This window comes from Engraulis encrasicolus, chromosome 10 (genome assembly GCF_034702125.1).
Source record: "Engraulis encrasicolus isolate BLACKSEA-1 chromosome 10, IST_EnEncr_1.0, whole genome shotgun sequence".
NCBI lineage: Eukaryota > Metazoa > Chordata > Actinopteri > Clupeiformes > Engraulidae > Engraulis > Engraulis encrasicolus.
In genome coordinates, this window is record NC_085866.1 from 21,391,503 (window position 1) to 21,409,201 (window position 17,699).

General features: G+C 41.3%; 1 protein-coding gene across 1 annotated transcript; it reads left to right on the forward strand.

The window, feature by feature from the left end:
* Window positions 1-1,261: 1,261 nt before the first annotated feature.
* Window positions 1,262-15,716, forward strand: LOC134456823 (pepsin A-like). Its single transcript, XM_063208389.1, has 9 exons — window positions 1,262-1,370; window positions 1,473-1,614; window positions 4,955-5,072; window positions 8,749-8,867; window positions 9,107-9,303; window positions 11,844-11,969; window positions 12,249-12,399; window positions 12,666-12,761; window positions 15,495-15,716. The coding sequence occupies exons 1-9, from the start codon at window positions 1,315-1,317 to the stop codon at window positions 15,645-15,647; spliced, it is 1,158 nt and encodes a 385-aa protein (XP_063064459.1). The 5' UTR covers window positions 1,262-1,314; the 3' UTR covers window positions 15,648-15,716.
* Window positions 15,717-17,699: the final 1,983 nt, after the last annotated feature.

Below are 17,699 nucleotides of genomic sequence, written 5' to 3' on the forward strand. Positions count from 1 at the left end.
TATTTTTATTTACTTTAGTGGAACAAGGGTGTGCCTGGCCCTGTGGGTTATAATTTTTTTTACTGTTACTCAGTCTACACTGTGTGAATGTTACTGTAAGTGTCCTGGGGATGTTAAAGGGACACTGTGTGAGACTTTTAGTTGTTTATTTCCAGAATTCATGCTGCCCATTCACTAATGTTATCTTTTTCATGAACACTTACCACCACTATCAAATTCTAAGTATTCATTATGACTGAAAAAATGTCACTTTTCATACATGAAAAGGGGGATCTTCTCCATGGTCCGCCATTTTGAATTTCCAAAAATAGCCATTTATAGCTGCAAAAATGACTGTACTTGGACCATAGTAGAACATATTTGTTTATTACTTAGTAAACTTTCATTTAAAGATCGAATTTGGCAATAGGCAGCCCAGTTTCAATGAGCAGCGTAGTTGCAGTACCTTTTTTGTCCATTTCCTGCACAGTGTCCCTTTAAGAAGTGCATGTTGCTTTTGCGAAGTTGGGGTGGACGAGTCTATGTCATGTCTGCAGGGTTGCCACCATTGTTGAGCTGAGAGTGTCAATGCACTGCTTGTAGGACTGGACTGAGGCGTTACAATGGACCAGACATTATTGGCCTGGACCAGCCCCTCACCCATACACAGGCTGCTTTCATGCAATACGATACCCTTGGCCCAGTCCACTGTCAATATTTAAGATGGACCAATGGGCCGCCGCCTCTAAATTGTAGGCGGGAGAAACAGCAACATCAGCCCTTGAGGATTGTCGACCCACGGGTAAAATGCCCATTATGCCAGATTACCAGTCCAGCCTTGACCTCTTGCTCAGCTATTTATTAAACAACGTAATTTTGCGGTAGGTCAATAGACTTGACAGGTGCGGCAAGACTACTTCCTTGTTCTTGTCAGACTACTTACTCACCAGAGGTTCCAGTAACTTCATACATAGTACCCCCACTGATTATTACTTATGGACTGCTGTTTGAAGACCAAGCAATATCCTATTGTCCTACATCACGAACAAGCCAGTCAGGATGGAGACCCTTATACCACATTACAGTAATGAAAATGGGCAGGCATGTCACTGGATGTGTCAGCACTTTCTGCCGTGGTCAACATTGACACAAATGGCGTATTGATATCAAATCACTCCAGGAGTCAGGTGTGTGCTCTTACAGGTAAGTATTTGTCAGTAGACTTTCTCACAGTGATAACATTGACGACACTCTCCAGCAGAATATAAAGATCAGTGTAGGAACAGGCTTGCTTCATTCACTGTGTTCAACCTCACTTGTGGAGTTACCGTAGCCATGATAAAGTGGGCATTTGTACTCTGTGCATTGGTGGCCTTCTCTGAGTCCTTACGGTAAGTTAATTCTCTCCTAAAAAACCTGATGTGTCTTTTTCCGGAGTAAAAATATACCAATTAAAGAAAGTGTATGTGTGCGTGTGTGTCTTTGGCATGCAGGGTGCCCCTCATCAAGGGCAAGACAGCCAGGGAGACACTTCAGGAGAAGGGTCTCTGGGAAGAGTACAGGAAGAAGCATCCTTACAATCCCATGGCCAAGTTCCAGCAGCAGGATGGGACTGAGATCATGACAAATGCTGATGTAAGTTCAAAATATACCAGTGTTCATTCCGGCCGCTTTAAAAAAAATAATAATTTCGTCTTAGTCTTAGTCTTAGTCTTAGTCGCAATGATGAAAATCAATTATAGAACTGTACAGAATAAACCTTCTCCGCACACTGGTTCTCTTTTTAGCATATATCACACTGTACAGAATAAAACTTCTTCACACACTGGTTCTCTTTTTCTCTATTTTATTTATGTAACACCAGTGTACATTTCATCAGCTTTTCAAAAATGTAGTCTTAGTCACAAAAATCAATTTCAGTCTTAGTAATATTTACTCATTGCCTTCCCAATTTATTCTTAATCTTAGCCTAAATGACGAAAATCAAAAAGGGGCATTGATGAAATATTTTCGTCATAGTCCTGGTTGACGAAATTAACACTGATATAGGCCTACCTTATTGACACATTATATATCTACATTGCAGAGGTGTCAAAGTGGAAGTAAATTCATGGTGTAAGTAAGTATAACACCAGTCAGGTAGCTATTTCATGATACACTAGTTATGTTGTTGCTGAAAATATATAAATAACCAAAATGAAAAAGCAAGAGATCAGGCACTTGATTACAGTATATCACGAAAGTGAATACACCCCTCACAGGTTTTGCAGATTTGTGAGTATATCTTTTCATAGGAAAGCATTACAGAAATGTCACTTTGACACAAGGATTAGTGACCTTTTAACAACATATTTAATCGCTTAAATTTCCTGTTCACTCAGAAAAAAACAAAATACAGCCGTTAATGTTTGAACATGTACTCACAAAAGTGAGTACACCCCAGATGAAAATCCAGTAGAGAAGGGGCTGTGTTTGCTAGAATCGTCTCCAAATGAAACGAAATGAAAGGGGATGAAAAGGGAGGTCATCAGTGTGCGTTTCAACCTTTCTTTGCATTGAACTTTTACATTTTGAGTCTGCATCTGGCTTAAATAGATTGGTGTGAGATTTGAATGCAATCCTATGGAGAATATCATGATCTGCTTCAGTAGTCACAGTGCATGTTGACATGCATGTTTCTTTTAGGTGTATTTCAGATTACCAATGTTGACAGCATCCATGCATCCCCAAACCGCGTCAGTCCCACTACCATGCTTGGCTTTTGATAGGATACACTTTTTTTGTAAAACTCACTTGTTTACCACCACACATGCTTGACACCATCTAAAGTATATTTGTTTATCTTGGTCTCTTCAGATCACACGACATGGTTCCAGTGATCCATATCCTTGGTCTGTTCATCTCTCTTGAGACCAAGATAAACAAATTGGATTTAGATGGTTCCAAGCTTGCCTGGTTAACACCAGACCTAATCACAAGTGAGATTAGGTCTGGGGAGTTGCCTATTGTAAATTCCGTATGGGGCCGGAATATGAATGATTGGGCAGAGAAACTGTTAAGGTCCGAATGCTTGGCCATTATGACACAGATCCCATGATCTTGTACGTTATGAGTCATCCTCGCCATAATGTCTTTCAGATCGAAACGATTGTGTAGAACTAAAGGCAGTATGGGAGTTCCCAGGCTAGTTCCAAGCATGTGTGGTGGTAAACAAGTGAGTTTTACAAAAAAGTGTATCCTCTCAATAGCCAAGCATGGTAGTGGGACTGACATGGTTTGGGGATGCATGGATGCTGTCAACATTGGTAATCTGAAATACACCTAAAAGAAACATGCATGTCAACATGCACTGTGACTACTGAAGCAGATCATGATATTCTCCATAGGATTGCATTCAAATCTCACACCAATCTATTTAAGCCAGATGCAGACTCACAATGTAAAAGTTCAATGCAAAGAAAGGTTGAAACGCACACTGATGACCTCCCTTTTCATTCCTTTTCATTTCGTTTCATTTGGAGACGATTCGAGCCAACACAGCCCCTTCTCTACCGGATTTTAATCTGGGGTGTACTCACTTTTGTGAGTACATGTTCAAACATTAATGGCTGTGTTATGTTTTTTTCTGAGTGAACAAGAAATGTACGTGGCTAAATAAGTTGTTAAAAGGTCACTAATCCTTGTGTCAAAGTGAAATTTCTGTAATGCTTTCCTATGAAAAGATATACTCACAAATCTGCAAAAACTGGGAGGGGTGTATTCACTTTTCTGATATACTGTAAGTCACCTATGTTGGAAGAAAACTGCAGCACATCCCCCCCCCCCTTCTTCACCAACTTTTGGCACCACTGACTAGCTAATAGCTTTTGACTACAGCATAAATTATTATATTTACAGTTTAATAAGTTTGAGTGCTGTTTGTCTGTTTTCATTTTTACAACAGATTTTGATTAAAAAAAATGGAAAGGGGTGGTTTTCCTTACATTTTTAACATATTACTGACCAAAACTCATTCAATGACATTAAAAACTACACATTCTTACTAGTACCTGAATTTGTGCTTGGTATAACAGTAAAATGCAGTTAAATACAATGCATTTTACATTAAACAAAGTACAGTAAAATCCTGTAAATATGGACTCTTACTAATATAACACTTTACTTGAGGGAGGCATCATACGTACGTATGTGTCATAGCAGTGTCGTAACACAGTCATGGTGGACATAAACATAGGCCCATGTCAAAGTCACAGGACATTTTATGACTTTGCCAGCTCAAACAATGTCAACTTTTCATGACCATAAAACGTTTATCACATTGACATGACGTTTATAAATTGTTCATGTCATAACACTGTTATTACATGGTCATGTCATGTGTATGACACCAGCGTCAAGTAAAGTGTTACCTCTAGTCCTAAGTCATTCCAATGGGGTTAACTGGGTTGAATGGTCAATGATGTTGTTCCATACCTGCATGCTGTTGTCATATGGCAACAATTATGTTTTACCATTTTACAAATAAACTTTGCATCTAATGTTGTGTTGATGATGAAAAGTAACAGTTATTGTATTACAGATGTTATTGTTTTATATAACAATACTTTGGGCTGAAGAGTTAGTAATACCTTGGTTTTAAGATCCCTGAAATGATGACCTACACACGGCAAAGTAGATGATGAACAATAACATCCTGTGTTTATTTCCTAAACGTTTTTTTGTCTCAAAGTAAAAGGCTCTCATCACAAATAAACTAGCGCCACCCGCTGGACACCAAAATGTTTTGCATTTAGTCTGGTTTATCAGGCTAGGTCTTTCCGACAAACTGGGAAAAAGTTGATTGTTGCCATATGGCTAGACCATGCAGATGAAAGATATGGAAACACTCGTAATTTAGCTCAGTGTCCAGCACTGTAACTGCTATAAATATCCCACATATGTCTTTCTTTCTTTCTTTCTTTCTTTCTTTTTTTAGATGGAATATTATGGTGTGATCTCCATTGGAACCCCTCCCCAGTCCTTCACGGTTATCTTTGACACTGGCTCCTCAAACCTGTGGGTGCCCTCTGTCAAATGCAGCAGCCCCGCTTGCAGTATGTACACAGTAAAAAAATATATTTCAGAGTAAATCCAGTAGTAGAGCTATTATATAGTAGTCTAAATCCAGAGGCCCTGCTGGACTGCTACGCTAATGACCAGGGTTCCATTCTGGCCCGGGTCCCTTGCCAATCCTCCACTGTCCTATCTCAGAAAATAAATATATATCCTAATAATAAAAATAAAAATATAAATCAATAAATAAATAAATCCAGATAGAGTATTTATTTTGATACTTTGACAACATTCTGGAGAATCAAATTACTGTAAAAGTAGAATTAAAAGTCAGAGAAGAATTCTGCAGGTGGCCAATGTAATTTCAACTCTACAGCTCTTCATACCAGGGCCACCGCTAGGAATAAGCAGAGTAAGCAGAGCGCTTAGGGCCTCAACCACTTTGACCCCAAAATTTGAGATTGATTAAAAAAGCATAGGCCTATTATTGCTATTATTATTTGATTATGAGGGGGGCCTCCTGACCAGTTATGCTTAGGGCCTCCAAAACCTTAGCACAGTGTTTCCCAACCTTTTTTGTGCCAAAGCACACTATTTCCCTTGAAAAAATCTTGCGGCACACCACCAACCAAAAATGATGAAATAATGAAAGCAAATTATTCTCTGATGAGAATGACTATATTGTTAATATTGGCGGCTACAAAGTGTCTTGAATAGCAATCAAATAAACACAAAACTGTATTTTTTTAGTAATATTTTATATTACCTCTTTCAAATAAAAAGTGCATTTCTTAAAGAAGCTATAAACTTCAAAGTAGGCTTACAATTTACAAATTGTTATTCTGTCCAAAAGCATTCTATTAGCAGAAATAGGCCTACAGAAAATAATGCTTATTCTGACAGTAGCAAGCAACATTTGGGAAATATTTCACTGAAGATGCATATGTACACATATCAATCTCTGTATATTTTACTCACTTAATCTTAATGTGAAACCATTGAGAGTAAATAGAATGGAGGCCAAAATTCTATTTCATTGTTGAAGCCAAGTTGGAGCCAAAGTTGGACCCAAAAAGACCAAAAAATGGCCAAATCCCATTCATTCCTATGAGAGACATAAAACCCTGTATCTCCCTTAAATGCCACTCCAGGGGGATCATTTTTCGCTCAACTAGTAGGTCCCCTTGCTCTCCAACTTACCAGGGTGGTGATTTTTTGTGGTGATGTTTTATTTTAGAGAGATATTAAAAGTTAAATTGACCAATGAGCATCAGAACATGGTTTGATTGACCGTTAGAAGTCTTGTTGTTGTCCAATCAGCACCTGCGTTTGGCGTTGCTAAGGTGGAATGTAAGTTGGAATGTTCCCAAATCTGGCTTCAAAGCGTTGAATGGCAAATAGCGTTGATTTGGCGTCCATTCTATTTACTGTCAATGTGTGAAACCTATGCATCATTCACCTTTGGCTAAGGCCCACCCTAAAATGCTGTTTGACCACAATAGAGCTCTTCAGCGTTGACGTCAACTTGTATGCGGCGTTTGGACTTCCGGTTCGATGGCGATTTTTTACATTGCAAAACGCCATAGAGATTCAGGTTTGGCAAAAATATAAGTTGCACGGCAACAACGAACATTAGCGTGTCCCCGCATCCCTTTCTCATTAGTGGAACGGATCGTATCATCATGTTGGTGTATTCACATGTTAAATCATGACGATTATAATTCAATATTGCTAACCCCTTTCTGATCATTAAAACTTCCGAACTACATACTTTCCTTTGGTTGCCATGGGTACAAGCCTCCGCACGTACATGCCGTTAGATACAGGCGCCGCTTCTGTAGTCGCCAAAAGCTTCCGGGTTTAGCATATGGACGCAACATCGTATTTATGTCGAAGTTTGACACAAAATGATCAACCATGTCATACCTACAGCATATTTTTAACACCCTCGACAGTTTGCGGGGGTTCGCTAAGCGCGTGCTTGCACTCGGAGCTTATTTGAAATTTACCCCTATTCATTCCCAATGGAGGCCGGAAGCCGATACGAACCAGGAAGTCCTTAAATGCTAACATGAAAGACTACAATCTACTACATGCTTCCGCGTTACTGAAGAACTCTATCACAGCGCTGCAAAAGGACGAGGTCGGTCAGAAGAAGTTGGACAGTTTGACAGCGCTCCATGAACTCAAAGCGGAAATCTCATGTTTTCAAATGCAAGATATTACGGTCATATTATTATTAAAAACTGATTGGAAATTGTGCCTGGGGTGTTTGTGACAAAGGTGCAAGTTTCCCCGTGAGGTAACAGGAGGTAATCGCTTTCCCCTTTTCCTAATACCGGGCTAATTATGCTTACCAGCAGTTGGATAGTCTGGATTGAAGGGTCTCGGCATCCTCACACTCGACTAGAAAGCACGCGGACCAACAAACTACGTTGTGTGCTCAATCATGCCACCACCTCACTCGTTTAACTTTTCAGTAGCCTAAGGTTGTAAGCAAAACACAAATGTGTTTCAGGGTAGGATTTTGGTTTTCTGACCTAATTAATGAAGAAACAGCGCTAGCAAAGTTAACTATCAGTCACGTCAGGAGGATTGTCTTGACTAGCTGATGGACGTTTTTATTTAGGGCTACTGAAGATACAATGCAATTCGCTACTTGCTGCCACCTAGTGATAAGGAATTATTTCATGCTTAGGACGCCAGTCAACAGCAGACACTAGGAGTGCGTTTTAATATGCGACCTTGCCTCCTCCACTTGCCTCCTCCACTTGCTTCTCGTCATGATGACATCACTGACAACAGCATTATATTTCAATATCTTGCAAAAGCTCAATTGTAAAGTCTTTTCCTCATTTGCAATTGTGATGATGAATGAAAAACAGTCCTTCAAAAGTTGTTGTGGCGAGGCTGACAGCTGGGAAACTTTATCGTTTTCTCTACGGAGGAGGGGCCGGGAGGTGGGACGAGGAGACAAGCACAAGTGGAGGCAAGGTCACATATTGGGATCCACCCCAGGCTACTAGAAAATGACATAAGCATTATTTGTTGATAATAACGATGAATTCACACACAAAAAAATCCCCAAGATTTTTCCACGGCACACCTGACGATCTCCCACGGCACGCTAGTGTGCCGCGGCACAGTGGTTGGGAAACACTGCCTTAGCAGTAGCTCAATAGTCCTCTATCCATGCTGGACTGGGGGAGAAATAGGGCCCGGGCATATATATTCAAATATATATTTTTTTTAACATTTCTGAAAATAGTGGCCCACGACTGGGAAATGTCTGGTATGCCAGATAACCAGTCCAGCCCTGGTGGCTCAGAAAAGACAATCTAGACACGCCTCCTGTCCTCGGCTGTAAAGGGCCCCCTGCTTAGGGCCTCCAAAACCTTAGCAGCGGCCCTGCTTAATACTGTACAGTATTTAAACAATGTTGGATCATTAACCAAAGACTGTGTATGATGAATCTGTCTGTGTGTGTGTGTGTGTGTGTGTGTGTGTGTGTGTGTGTGTGTGTGTGTGTGTGTGTGTGTGTGTGTGTGTGTGAGAGAGAGAGAGAGAGAGAGAGAGAGAAAGAGAGAGAGAGGGAGAGAGAGAGAGAGAGAGAGAGAGAGAGAGAGAGAGAGAGAGAGAGAGAGAGAGAGAGAGAGAGAGAGATGTGCTCTTCGGTATGTAATACCTGCCTTGACCAAAAATATCTCACTCTTTCAGATAACCATAGGAAGTTCAACCCTCAGAGTTCCAGCACGTTCCAGGCCACCCAGCAGTCTTTTTATCTCCAATATGGAAGGGGAAAATTGACCGGCGTTCTGGGTTACGACAACGTGGAGGTGTGAAATTACTCTGACTTTTAAATGTTTTGAAACCCACATGTTTAAAACTCGGTGTACTACATTGTTTAATGCGGCTGTATTGTGAAAACCATACCTACTGTATCAGCAACCAGGTCTTACCATCGATTTTCAAATAGGCCTAATTGCTTTTTCTTTTGGTCAAAATTGTATGAAGTTGACATGTCACAGCTGTGGTGTCCCGCAACAGCAAATGTTATATTTGTTGTATATTGCAGGTGGGCGGCATCCCTGTGAAACACCAAAGTTTTGGCCTGAGTGAGGCTGAGGGTTCAACCTTTGACTCCTCTGAGGCTGATGGCATTCTGGGTCTGGGCTTTCCCTCCAATGCCGCGGCTGGATCCACCCCCGTCTTTGATAATATGATGAGCCAGGGCTTAGTCCCCAACGACCTCTTCTCTGTCTACCTGAGCAGGTGAGTAGGCCTAGCAGAGGGGCTACATATCTATTTTCAAAAATTCCGACTTTTATTTTTTGATATGCTTGGTGTAAGGAAATGCACTCTTTGGTTCTTTGAATTTTGTTAGAAAAAAAATCACATCAGTTTCCAGCTCCAATTGCCCTGATGCTACCTCAAAATCAGGTTTTTAAAAAAGTGATAAGCATTGCATTTAAGTGAATGTATTGCTCTTAAATTACCCACTTAGAAGTCCAAGATTTGCTATTTCTTTTTTCCTTCTTATTGTTTTCTGTTCACTGCTGCTTTAAAGCATCAGCCCTCTGTGTTCCCATACTGTCTGAAGCATGTTCTTCTCTGATCTGAGACGAGTTCATGCGGACCTCTCTGATCTTTGTGCGTCAGGCTTGTACGAAATTCTGAATTGAAATTCAAAGTAATGGCATAATACAAACACTAGGTGGTGGTGGAAGCAGCCCAACAGGTGCCGGGAATAGACACATACTGATAAATATACAGCACCATCTAGTGTTCCCATTTTGTCATTACCTTGAATTTCTTTGAATTTACAGTTTTTGCCTACTGCTTGCACACAATTTGCAAAATTTGGCTCATAGAGTCAAAACTCTACACACAAGCCAAAAACTCTCAACACTTGGAGATAAACCCTGCACATATATGCCAACATGAAACTCTGCTATCAAAACCTTAACATTGCCAGGAAAACTCAACAATCTTTTGTCAAAACCTCACTTTCATGTCAAAAGACACACATTAGCACCAAATGAGAAAACAAATTAGATCAACGTGAAAACAGTTGTCTACTTTATACAAAACACAGCAGTCTTTCTTTTTTTACCAGTCTATTCAGACTCACAGAATGTACATCTTCACAAGACCCCAAAATTCAATACTGTACATTACACAACTGCACCTTACAGTACAGGACATTAAACTGAAGCAAAATATCTTAAACAGTACATCACTCTCAACACAACAGTGTGTATGTGAGCTTACTGTATGAACCATTTTTTTGTGTAGCCTATTACGTATATTCACACATTTTCAAACATCTAAATATGATATAAATATGTGGTTGATGTCAACTTGCTGTAATGAAAAACATAGTCTATATACTTTTGATGTTTGGGTATGAGATATGAGGTGTGCTTACAGTAAAGTAACGAAGTACAATACATTTCCAGACACAATATGCAGCTGACATCTACTATTACAGTATGTGTATTTCTACAAACTATCATGTTCATACCTAACATGTGATGATGAAGATAAAAGGCTACTCCTGCCATCAGGGTAGGTTTTACAGAACGTGAGTCAGTCAATGTCACTCCATATTCAGCTCTTTAGTACCGTTGTGCTATTTGTTGTTTTGTTTGAGTGTAGGAAGGTGTGAATTTAGCAAAGTAGCCATCAAAATAAAACAAATAAATGCAAAATAAAATAAGTGCAATGTAATATAAAGAATGCAACTTTGTAACTGGCAGAATAGTGGTTAATTTTGAAAGCATGTGTTTTATTGTCGGTGCCTAAATCTTGTCATACATCCAGTGTGTTTTGTTTTTCTAGCGGATGTGTTTTCCCAATGATATGATGGGTGTTCATTTTTAAATGGAGTGTCTTATGAAGGAAAAAGTGTGCAGTGACCATGAGCAAGTGTGTAGCATAAAGCAAAACGTGTGTTGCTGAATTGCTGCAACAGTGTTAAGCAGAACTTTTGTTTAAGGTATGGCACACTGTGTTTAAGTTATGTTACCAATAACTTAACAATATGCTATTTTGGTCTAAGCATCAGCCTATAGTGTTCAAGCAGTAGGCAAATACTGTAATCTACACCACCCATTGAGAGTATATAGAACACCACCACCTAATGTTTGTATTATGCCATTACTGTGAATTTCAATTAATTACTGTGAATTTCAATTCAGAATTTCGTACATGTCTGTTGTGAGTGCCTGCAATCAGCATTGGTGTGTTGTTATAGCATTTGGCTCGCTCAGCATAGCATTGAGTATCAAACAGGGCTGAAGTTAGAAGTGGGAAAGCTCTTCCACATTTTAGCCCATTTACATATGATAGTGTGAGTAGTTCCAAGTGTTGTTACACAAAATGTGTAAACATACTGTAGTTCACTATGGACTGTTACAGTGTACTTGCCACAATAGGCACTACGGTGTAAATGTGTTGTGTGTTTTGTGAAATGTGAATGTGTTTTGTGAAATGTAAATGTGTTTTGTGAATGGTAAATGTGTTTTCACATTTGTACATGTGTTTTCACATTTGTAAATGTGTTTTGTGAAATGTAAAGTTGTTTTCAGGATTTGTGGTTTGCCAGATGTAAATGTCTCAGTAATTGTAAAATGTTAATGTGTGTTGTATAATTTGATTGTATAATTTGATATATAATTGATTGCACCACTGGGCCACCGTAAGTTACTATAATTCATTACACTGTAACTGTGGCCCCTCAAAATAAAATGTTATCAAGATCAGTTCAAAGCTGACTTACAGTATTAACTCTTTGATGGCTCTGGTGCTAGGCACGGCCAGGAAGGAAGTGTGGTGCTATTTGGTGAGATTGACCCTCAGTACTACACTGGCGAAATGTACCAGATTCCAATCCAGACAAATACTCCTGAGAAGCAATGGCAGATAAAGGTGGACAGGTATGACACAAACACACACACGCACACACGCACACACACAGACACACACAGACACACACACAGTCACACACACACACACACACACACACACTGGAGTGAGGTTGGGTGGGGTTAGCAGAGCTTGATGAATGGACCCCTGTCTCCATGTGGACTACTACTATACTGCTGTACTGTGTCATTACGGCATACTACTGTACTGTGTCATTATAGCATAATACTGTACTGTGTCATTACGGCATACTACTGTACGCTACATACTACTGTACTGTGTCATTACAGCATCACCATCAATGGAAATATTGTTGGTTGTGCTACTGGGTGCTGGGCTCTCGTTGACACTGGAACAACAAATGTGGTCGGACCCATTGGAGAGGTTAACAACATTAATGGTTGGATAGGTGGCTACCCAAGGCAAAAACAAACAATCAGTGTAAGTATTAAGTTTAAGAGTAAGTGTAAGAGTGTAAAAGTGTAACTAAAAAGGATTGTGCATACTTTGTGGGCTACTTTCTCCCTTTCAACATCTTGATTGCAAATCAGAGAATGACCTTCGAATTGTGTTTTTGCAAGATATTGAATAAAAATGTTCATCATCAGTGACACCAAGGAGCCCACAGGGAAGCATTGGGGGGGCTGGCAAAGATGGACTGGCACTCTCTGTTCAATGCAGACTCTAATTTTCACATCTTCCCACAGACTGTGTCCTGTGGAAACATGCAGTACATGCCTGATGTTGTCTTTAACATCAACGGAGAATCGTTTGCCCTCCCACCATCTGCCTATGTGTCTCAGGTATGTCAAGTCAAGTCAAGTCAAGTCAAGTTTTATTGTCAATTTCTTTACATGCACTGGTCATACAAAGAATTTGAAATTGCGTTTCTTGCTCTCCCATGCAGACATAGACTAATCTAGGTAAGGACATATACAGTATAGACATAGACAGTACTCATACATGGACATAAGACAGTATGGACATAGACATTGCTCATACAGACATTTAAAGTGCAACACTGGACAACAGAAGACTTGTAGAGAACATACATTAAGAGGAGGTATTTTGTTGTGCTTTTTCTAAAAGTCCTTTATAGCGTTCTGACATAGTAATAGTAGCATTGAAGAAAATAAATAATTAAAATAGGTTTATTAAATACACCAGCAGCAGTATGTGTGTGTGTGTGTGTGTTTGTATGTGTTTTGTGTGTGTGTGTGTGTGTGTGTGTGTGTGTGTGTGTGTGTGTGTGTGTGTGTGTGTGTGTGTGTGTGTGTGTGTGTTTAGTGCAGGTAGAAAGTGCGGTGTGCGTCTGTGTGTGTGTCTGTGTACCTGTGTATGTGTGTGTGTGTGAGTATGAGTTGTGTGTCAGTGTGTGTATGTTTGGGTTTAGTGCAGAAAGTGCGGTGTGCTTGTGTGTATGTGTGTGTGTGTGTGTGTGTGTGTGTGTGTGTGTGTGTGTGTGTGTGTGCATGTGTATGTTTTGAGTTAGTGCAAGTTGAAAGTTCAGTCACAGATGTAGTAGTGCAGGTGGAATGTTCAGTCGCAGATATGGTGGTGGGGATGAGGGGGGGGAGGGTTGTCAGTGGCCTGGCTGGCTAGAGGCTGACAGTGGAGGGAGAGTGGGTTGAGTGTTCAGTATCTTGATTGCTTGATGCATCGTGCTGCTTGCAAGCCTGGTGGTACGGGAACGGAGGCGCCTGTACCTCTTTCCAGAGGGCAGGAGGCTGTTGTTGTGCAGGGTGCAGGGTGGCTTGTGTCTTTGATGATCATCAGTGCTTTCCGGGTGAGGCGTGCGGTGTAAATGTCCTGCAGGGAGGGGAGTGGTACTCCAATGATCTTCTTCGCTGTGTTCACAACACGCTGGAGTGTCTTCCTGTTTTTCTCCGTGCAGCTTCCTCCCCACACTGTGATGCAGCTGGACACGACGCTCTCTGTGGTTCCTCTGTAGAATGTTGTCATAATGGAGGGTGTAGCACTTGCCTTCTTTAGTTTGCGCAAGAAGTAGAGACGCTGATGGGCCTTCTTCGCCAGTGATGTAGTGTTGGTGGTCCAAGAGAGGTCGTCGCTGATGTGCACTCCAAGGAACTTGGTGCTGCTCACTCTCTCCACAGCATCACCGTCGATGGTCAGTGGTGGCAGTTGTTTTTGGACCCTCTGAAAGTTGACAACAATCTCCTTGGTCTTGTTGACATTCAGCAGGAGGTTGTTGTCTTTGCACCATCTGGCCAGCAGGTCTACTTCTTCTCTGTAGTGGGTCTCATCGCCCTTAGTGATGAGGCCCACCAGTGTTGTATCATCCGCAAACTTCACTAGATGGTTAGTGCTGTGGGTCGTTGTGCAGTCATGTGTCAGCAGCGTGAACAGCAGGGGGCTGAGAACACAACCTTGCGGAGCCCCCGTGCTCAGGGTCAGGGTGCTTGAGGTGTTATTCCCTACCCGTACTGCTTGCGGTCTCTGCATCAGGAAGTCCAGCAGCCAGTTGCAGAGGGAGGTGCTGAAACCTAGTTTGTCCAGTTTTCTGATGAGTTGTTGTGGTATTATGGTATTGAATGCTGAACTGAAGTCAATGAACAGCATTCTCACATATGAGTCTTTATTGTCCAAGTAGGTGAGGGCTGGATGGAGGGCAGAGCAGATTGCATCCTCCGTGGATCGCTTGGCTCGGTATGCGAACTGGTAGGGGTCCAGGGTGGGGGGTAGGGTGGCTTTGATGTGTGACAGGACTAGCCGTTCGAAGCACTTCATGATTATGGGCGTCAGTGCTACAGGACGGTAGTCATTGAAGCATGATGGTGATGATTTCTTCGGCACGGGTATGATGGTAGCAGCTTTGAAAAGTGATGGGATGACTGCTTGCTCCAGAGAGATGTTAAAGATATGTCCCTGTCTTTTTCTGTGTATGTGAGAGTGTGGGAGAGAGAGAGAGAGAGAGCGAGAGAGAGAGAGAGAGAGAGAGAGAGATTGAGATTGTGTGTGTGTGTGTGGGTAAAATTTTGCATAAAGCATATCATATGAGAGCACCCAACCCCATCCCACCACCACCACCACCACCATTACATACATGTAATGAGAACGCAAATCTGCCCCCCCTCTCCCTGGGACCCAGGGACAACTGTCCCCTCTGTCCCCCCTGGCGGCTTCCCTGTATCAGAGTGTTTGTTCTCATCTCATGAACATCATCATAGAATTCAGGGTGTGTGTGTGTGTGTGTGTGTGTGTGTCTTGGCCCATTGTCATGTGTGTATGTTTTCAGAGACACTATGGAAATTAAATTCTTAAGTTAATGTCTGCACACTTACTCCCATTTTGCTCTTAATTTTTACATTTTCTTCCCTGTTAACGTTTTGAAGTTTAAAACAGTTTGAAAAAGTTCACTGAGAAGACAAAATAATCTGTATCAAAAATAATCTAAGAAAAAAAAAAAGAAGCGAAACTGGAGCAAGTGTGCGGACATTAAACTTTATTTTTCTTTTGTCCTGCACCTGATGTTTGTATGAACGCACCACTTGCTTATTTCTTTACTATGTTTACAGGTCAGCAACAACACCAACAAGTGCCAGACTGGCTTTTATGGTGAATCAATGATTCCACCCACAAATTGGATCCTGGGTACGGTTTTCCTCAGGCAGTACTACACCGTCTTTAACAGAAAGGACAGCCTGGTGCACCTGGGCCTCGCTGTGTAACTAAAAAAAAAAAAAAGATGTGGATATAGATAATGGTATCAATAAAGATGTAAATAAAGACAATAATGTGCAAACATAAAGGAGTGTTCTGTTTTTCTTATTTTTTGTGTTTTTTCCATACATATACTGGTGGTTTATATGGTTTGGAATTCTAGAGTATGTATGTCACACAGTGCAATTCTTTAAAACTTGCAGCAAAAGACAATTGTTCTTAATACATTACTATAGGCAGGGTGCGATTTGTCAAAAAAAAAACAGAGGGGGGGGATGTTTTTTTCCCCATGAAACGTGACGTCACAAAATTAACACGACTAACAGCTCAATATTGGATGATATCAAATGAATAGCACTTAAAGGGGTATGACACTATTTTGGGGCTTTAACAGTTAAAATCGTTGGCCAGGGTTTATAAAGGTGGTAAAGTGTCTTATTTTTCATGTCAAGCTTTGTCTTGCTTTAAGACAAGTTAAAAGAGGGAATATGTCGCTAAGCTAGTGAAAGTCAATGGATCCGTGTAGCATGCTACAATGCTACACGGATCCATTGCCTTTCACTAGCTTAGCGACATATTCCCTCTTTTAACTTGTCTTAAAGCAAGACAACACTTAAAATACGTCACTTTACCACCTTTATAAACCCCTGCCAACGATTTTAACTGTATTAAGCCCCAAAATAGTGGCATACCCCTTTAATGCCATGAAAAACACGGGGTCGGGGTGTTTTTGTTTTGTTTTTTGTTTAGTTTTTTTTTTCCTCCACGGACACTAAGACAATGATAGCCTAGGCTACGTCTTTTGAGAGGTTTTTTGTAATGCAGTTGGACATCTCTTGCGCAAAAATGTTACACTGAAATCGCCAAGGGGGAATATCTGTAGGCTACATTTCATGTGCCAAAGACACTTCAGTCACTCACAATCTCAAGCGCACTAACCCTAGAAATATCCACTGTGTGTATGCAGAGGGGGCTACTTCAACGTGTCGTCTTCATGCGTTGCAACTTTCTACAAACTTTTAGTCTGGTCATACAAATTTATTGCATGTTCAGGTGCTACTCCACCCATTCCGTCTGCCTTGACACTAGACAGGCCAAGGCCCAACGGTTTCATAGCCTAACGTGCAGACAGTAATAGCCTACTTGAACAATTTCAGTTTTCCTGATGGCAACGACGCACGCAGGGCCGGTTTTTAGCATAGGCCGGCTAGGCGGTCGCCTAGAGCGCCATGTGAAGAAGGAGCGCCGAAATGGCGCTCTCCTATGCCTAATTTTGCGATATGAAGTTTTTTTATGAAGTCGCAATCAACAAAGAGTGGCGAAAGCGCTCCTCACGGCAAAGCGCCCCTCAGCCAATAGTAATATCGCTTCCAACTGTCTCTGGGAAGTCTGTGAACCAATAAACAGACAGTTCTGAGAAAGGGGGCGGGACGAGTGACAGCGTGCGATCTATTTTGAATTTGGAGACTCATTCGAGAGACAGAGGTGCTGTGTTCCATTACCCGTACTTACCGCCCTTTCCGCACTGTGTTTGGGTACGCAGGGTGTTCCATTTCTAATCGCGACGGTAAAGTGTACTGTAAATTACCCGGATAACGCCCCCAAAACGGCCATTTTTCGAAGTGTGGTGTTACTGTACACTTTTCGCACTCAACGGCCGCCATGTTTGTGACGTAGTTGAGTGCCAGATCTGTCAAACGGTTGAATCTCCGTGATAACAGCATAGTTTTGATTCCAAAGACAATCGCCATGTGTATTAGAGGCAGGGGTAACTTAAAAAAGTGTTAGCATAAGGAACAGTGCCTTCCGTGTTGAATTGCATATTGGCGGTTGGTAAACTCGGATGTCACGCGACCAACCGTCATTTCCGTTAAGTGTATCAGACAGAACGGGAATCGGAATGTACTCGCCTCGTGAATTGCGGAGGGTGGAAAGGGTACTTCACTGCACTCAAACAAGGTACACAGTACAGAGGGTGAATAATGGAACACAGCAACAGAGAGGGCAAGCGCAAACAGTAGTGCTGCTCTGCTGGATGGAGATTATTATGTTCTCATTAA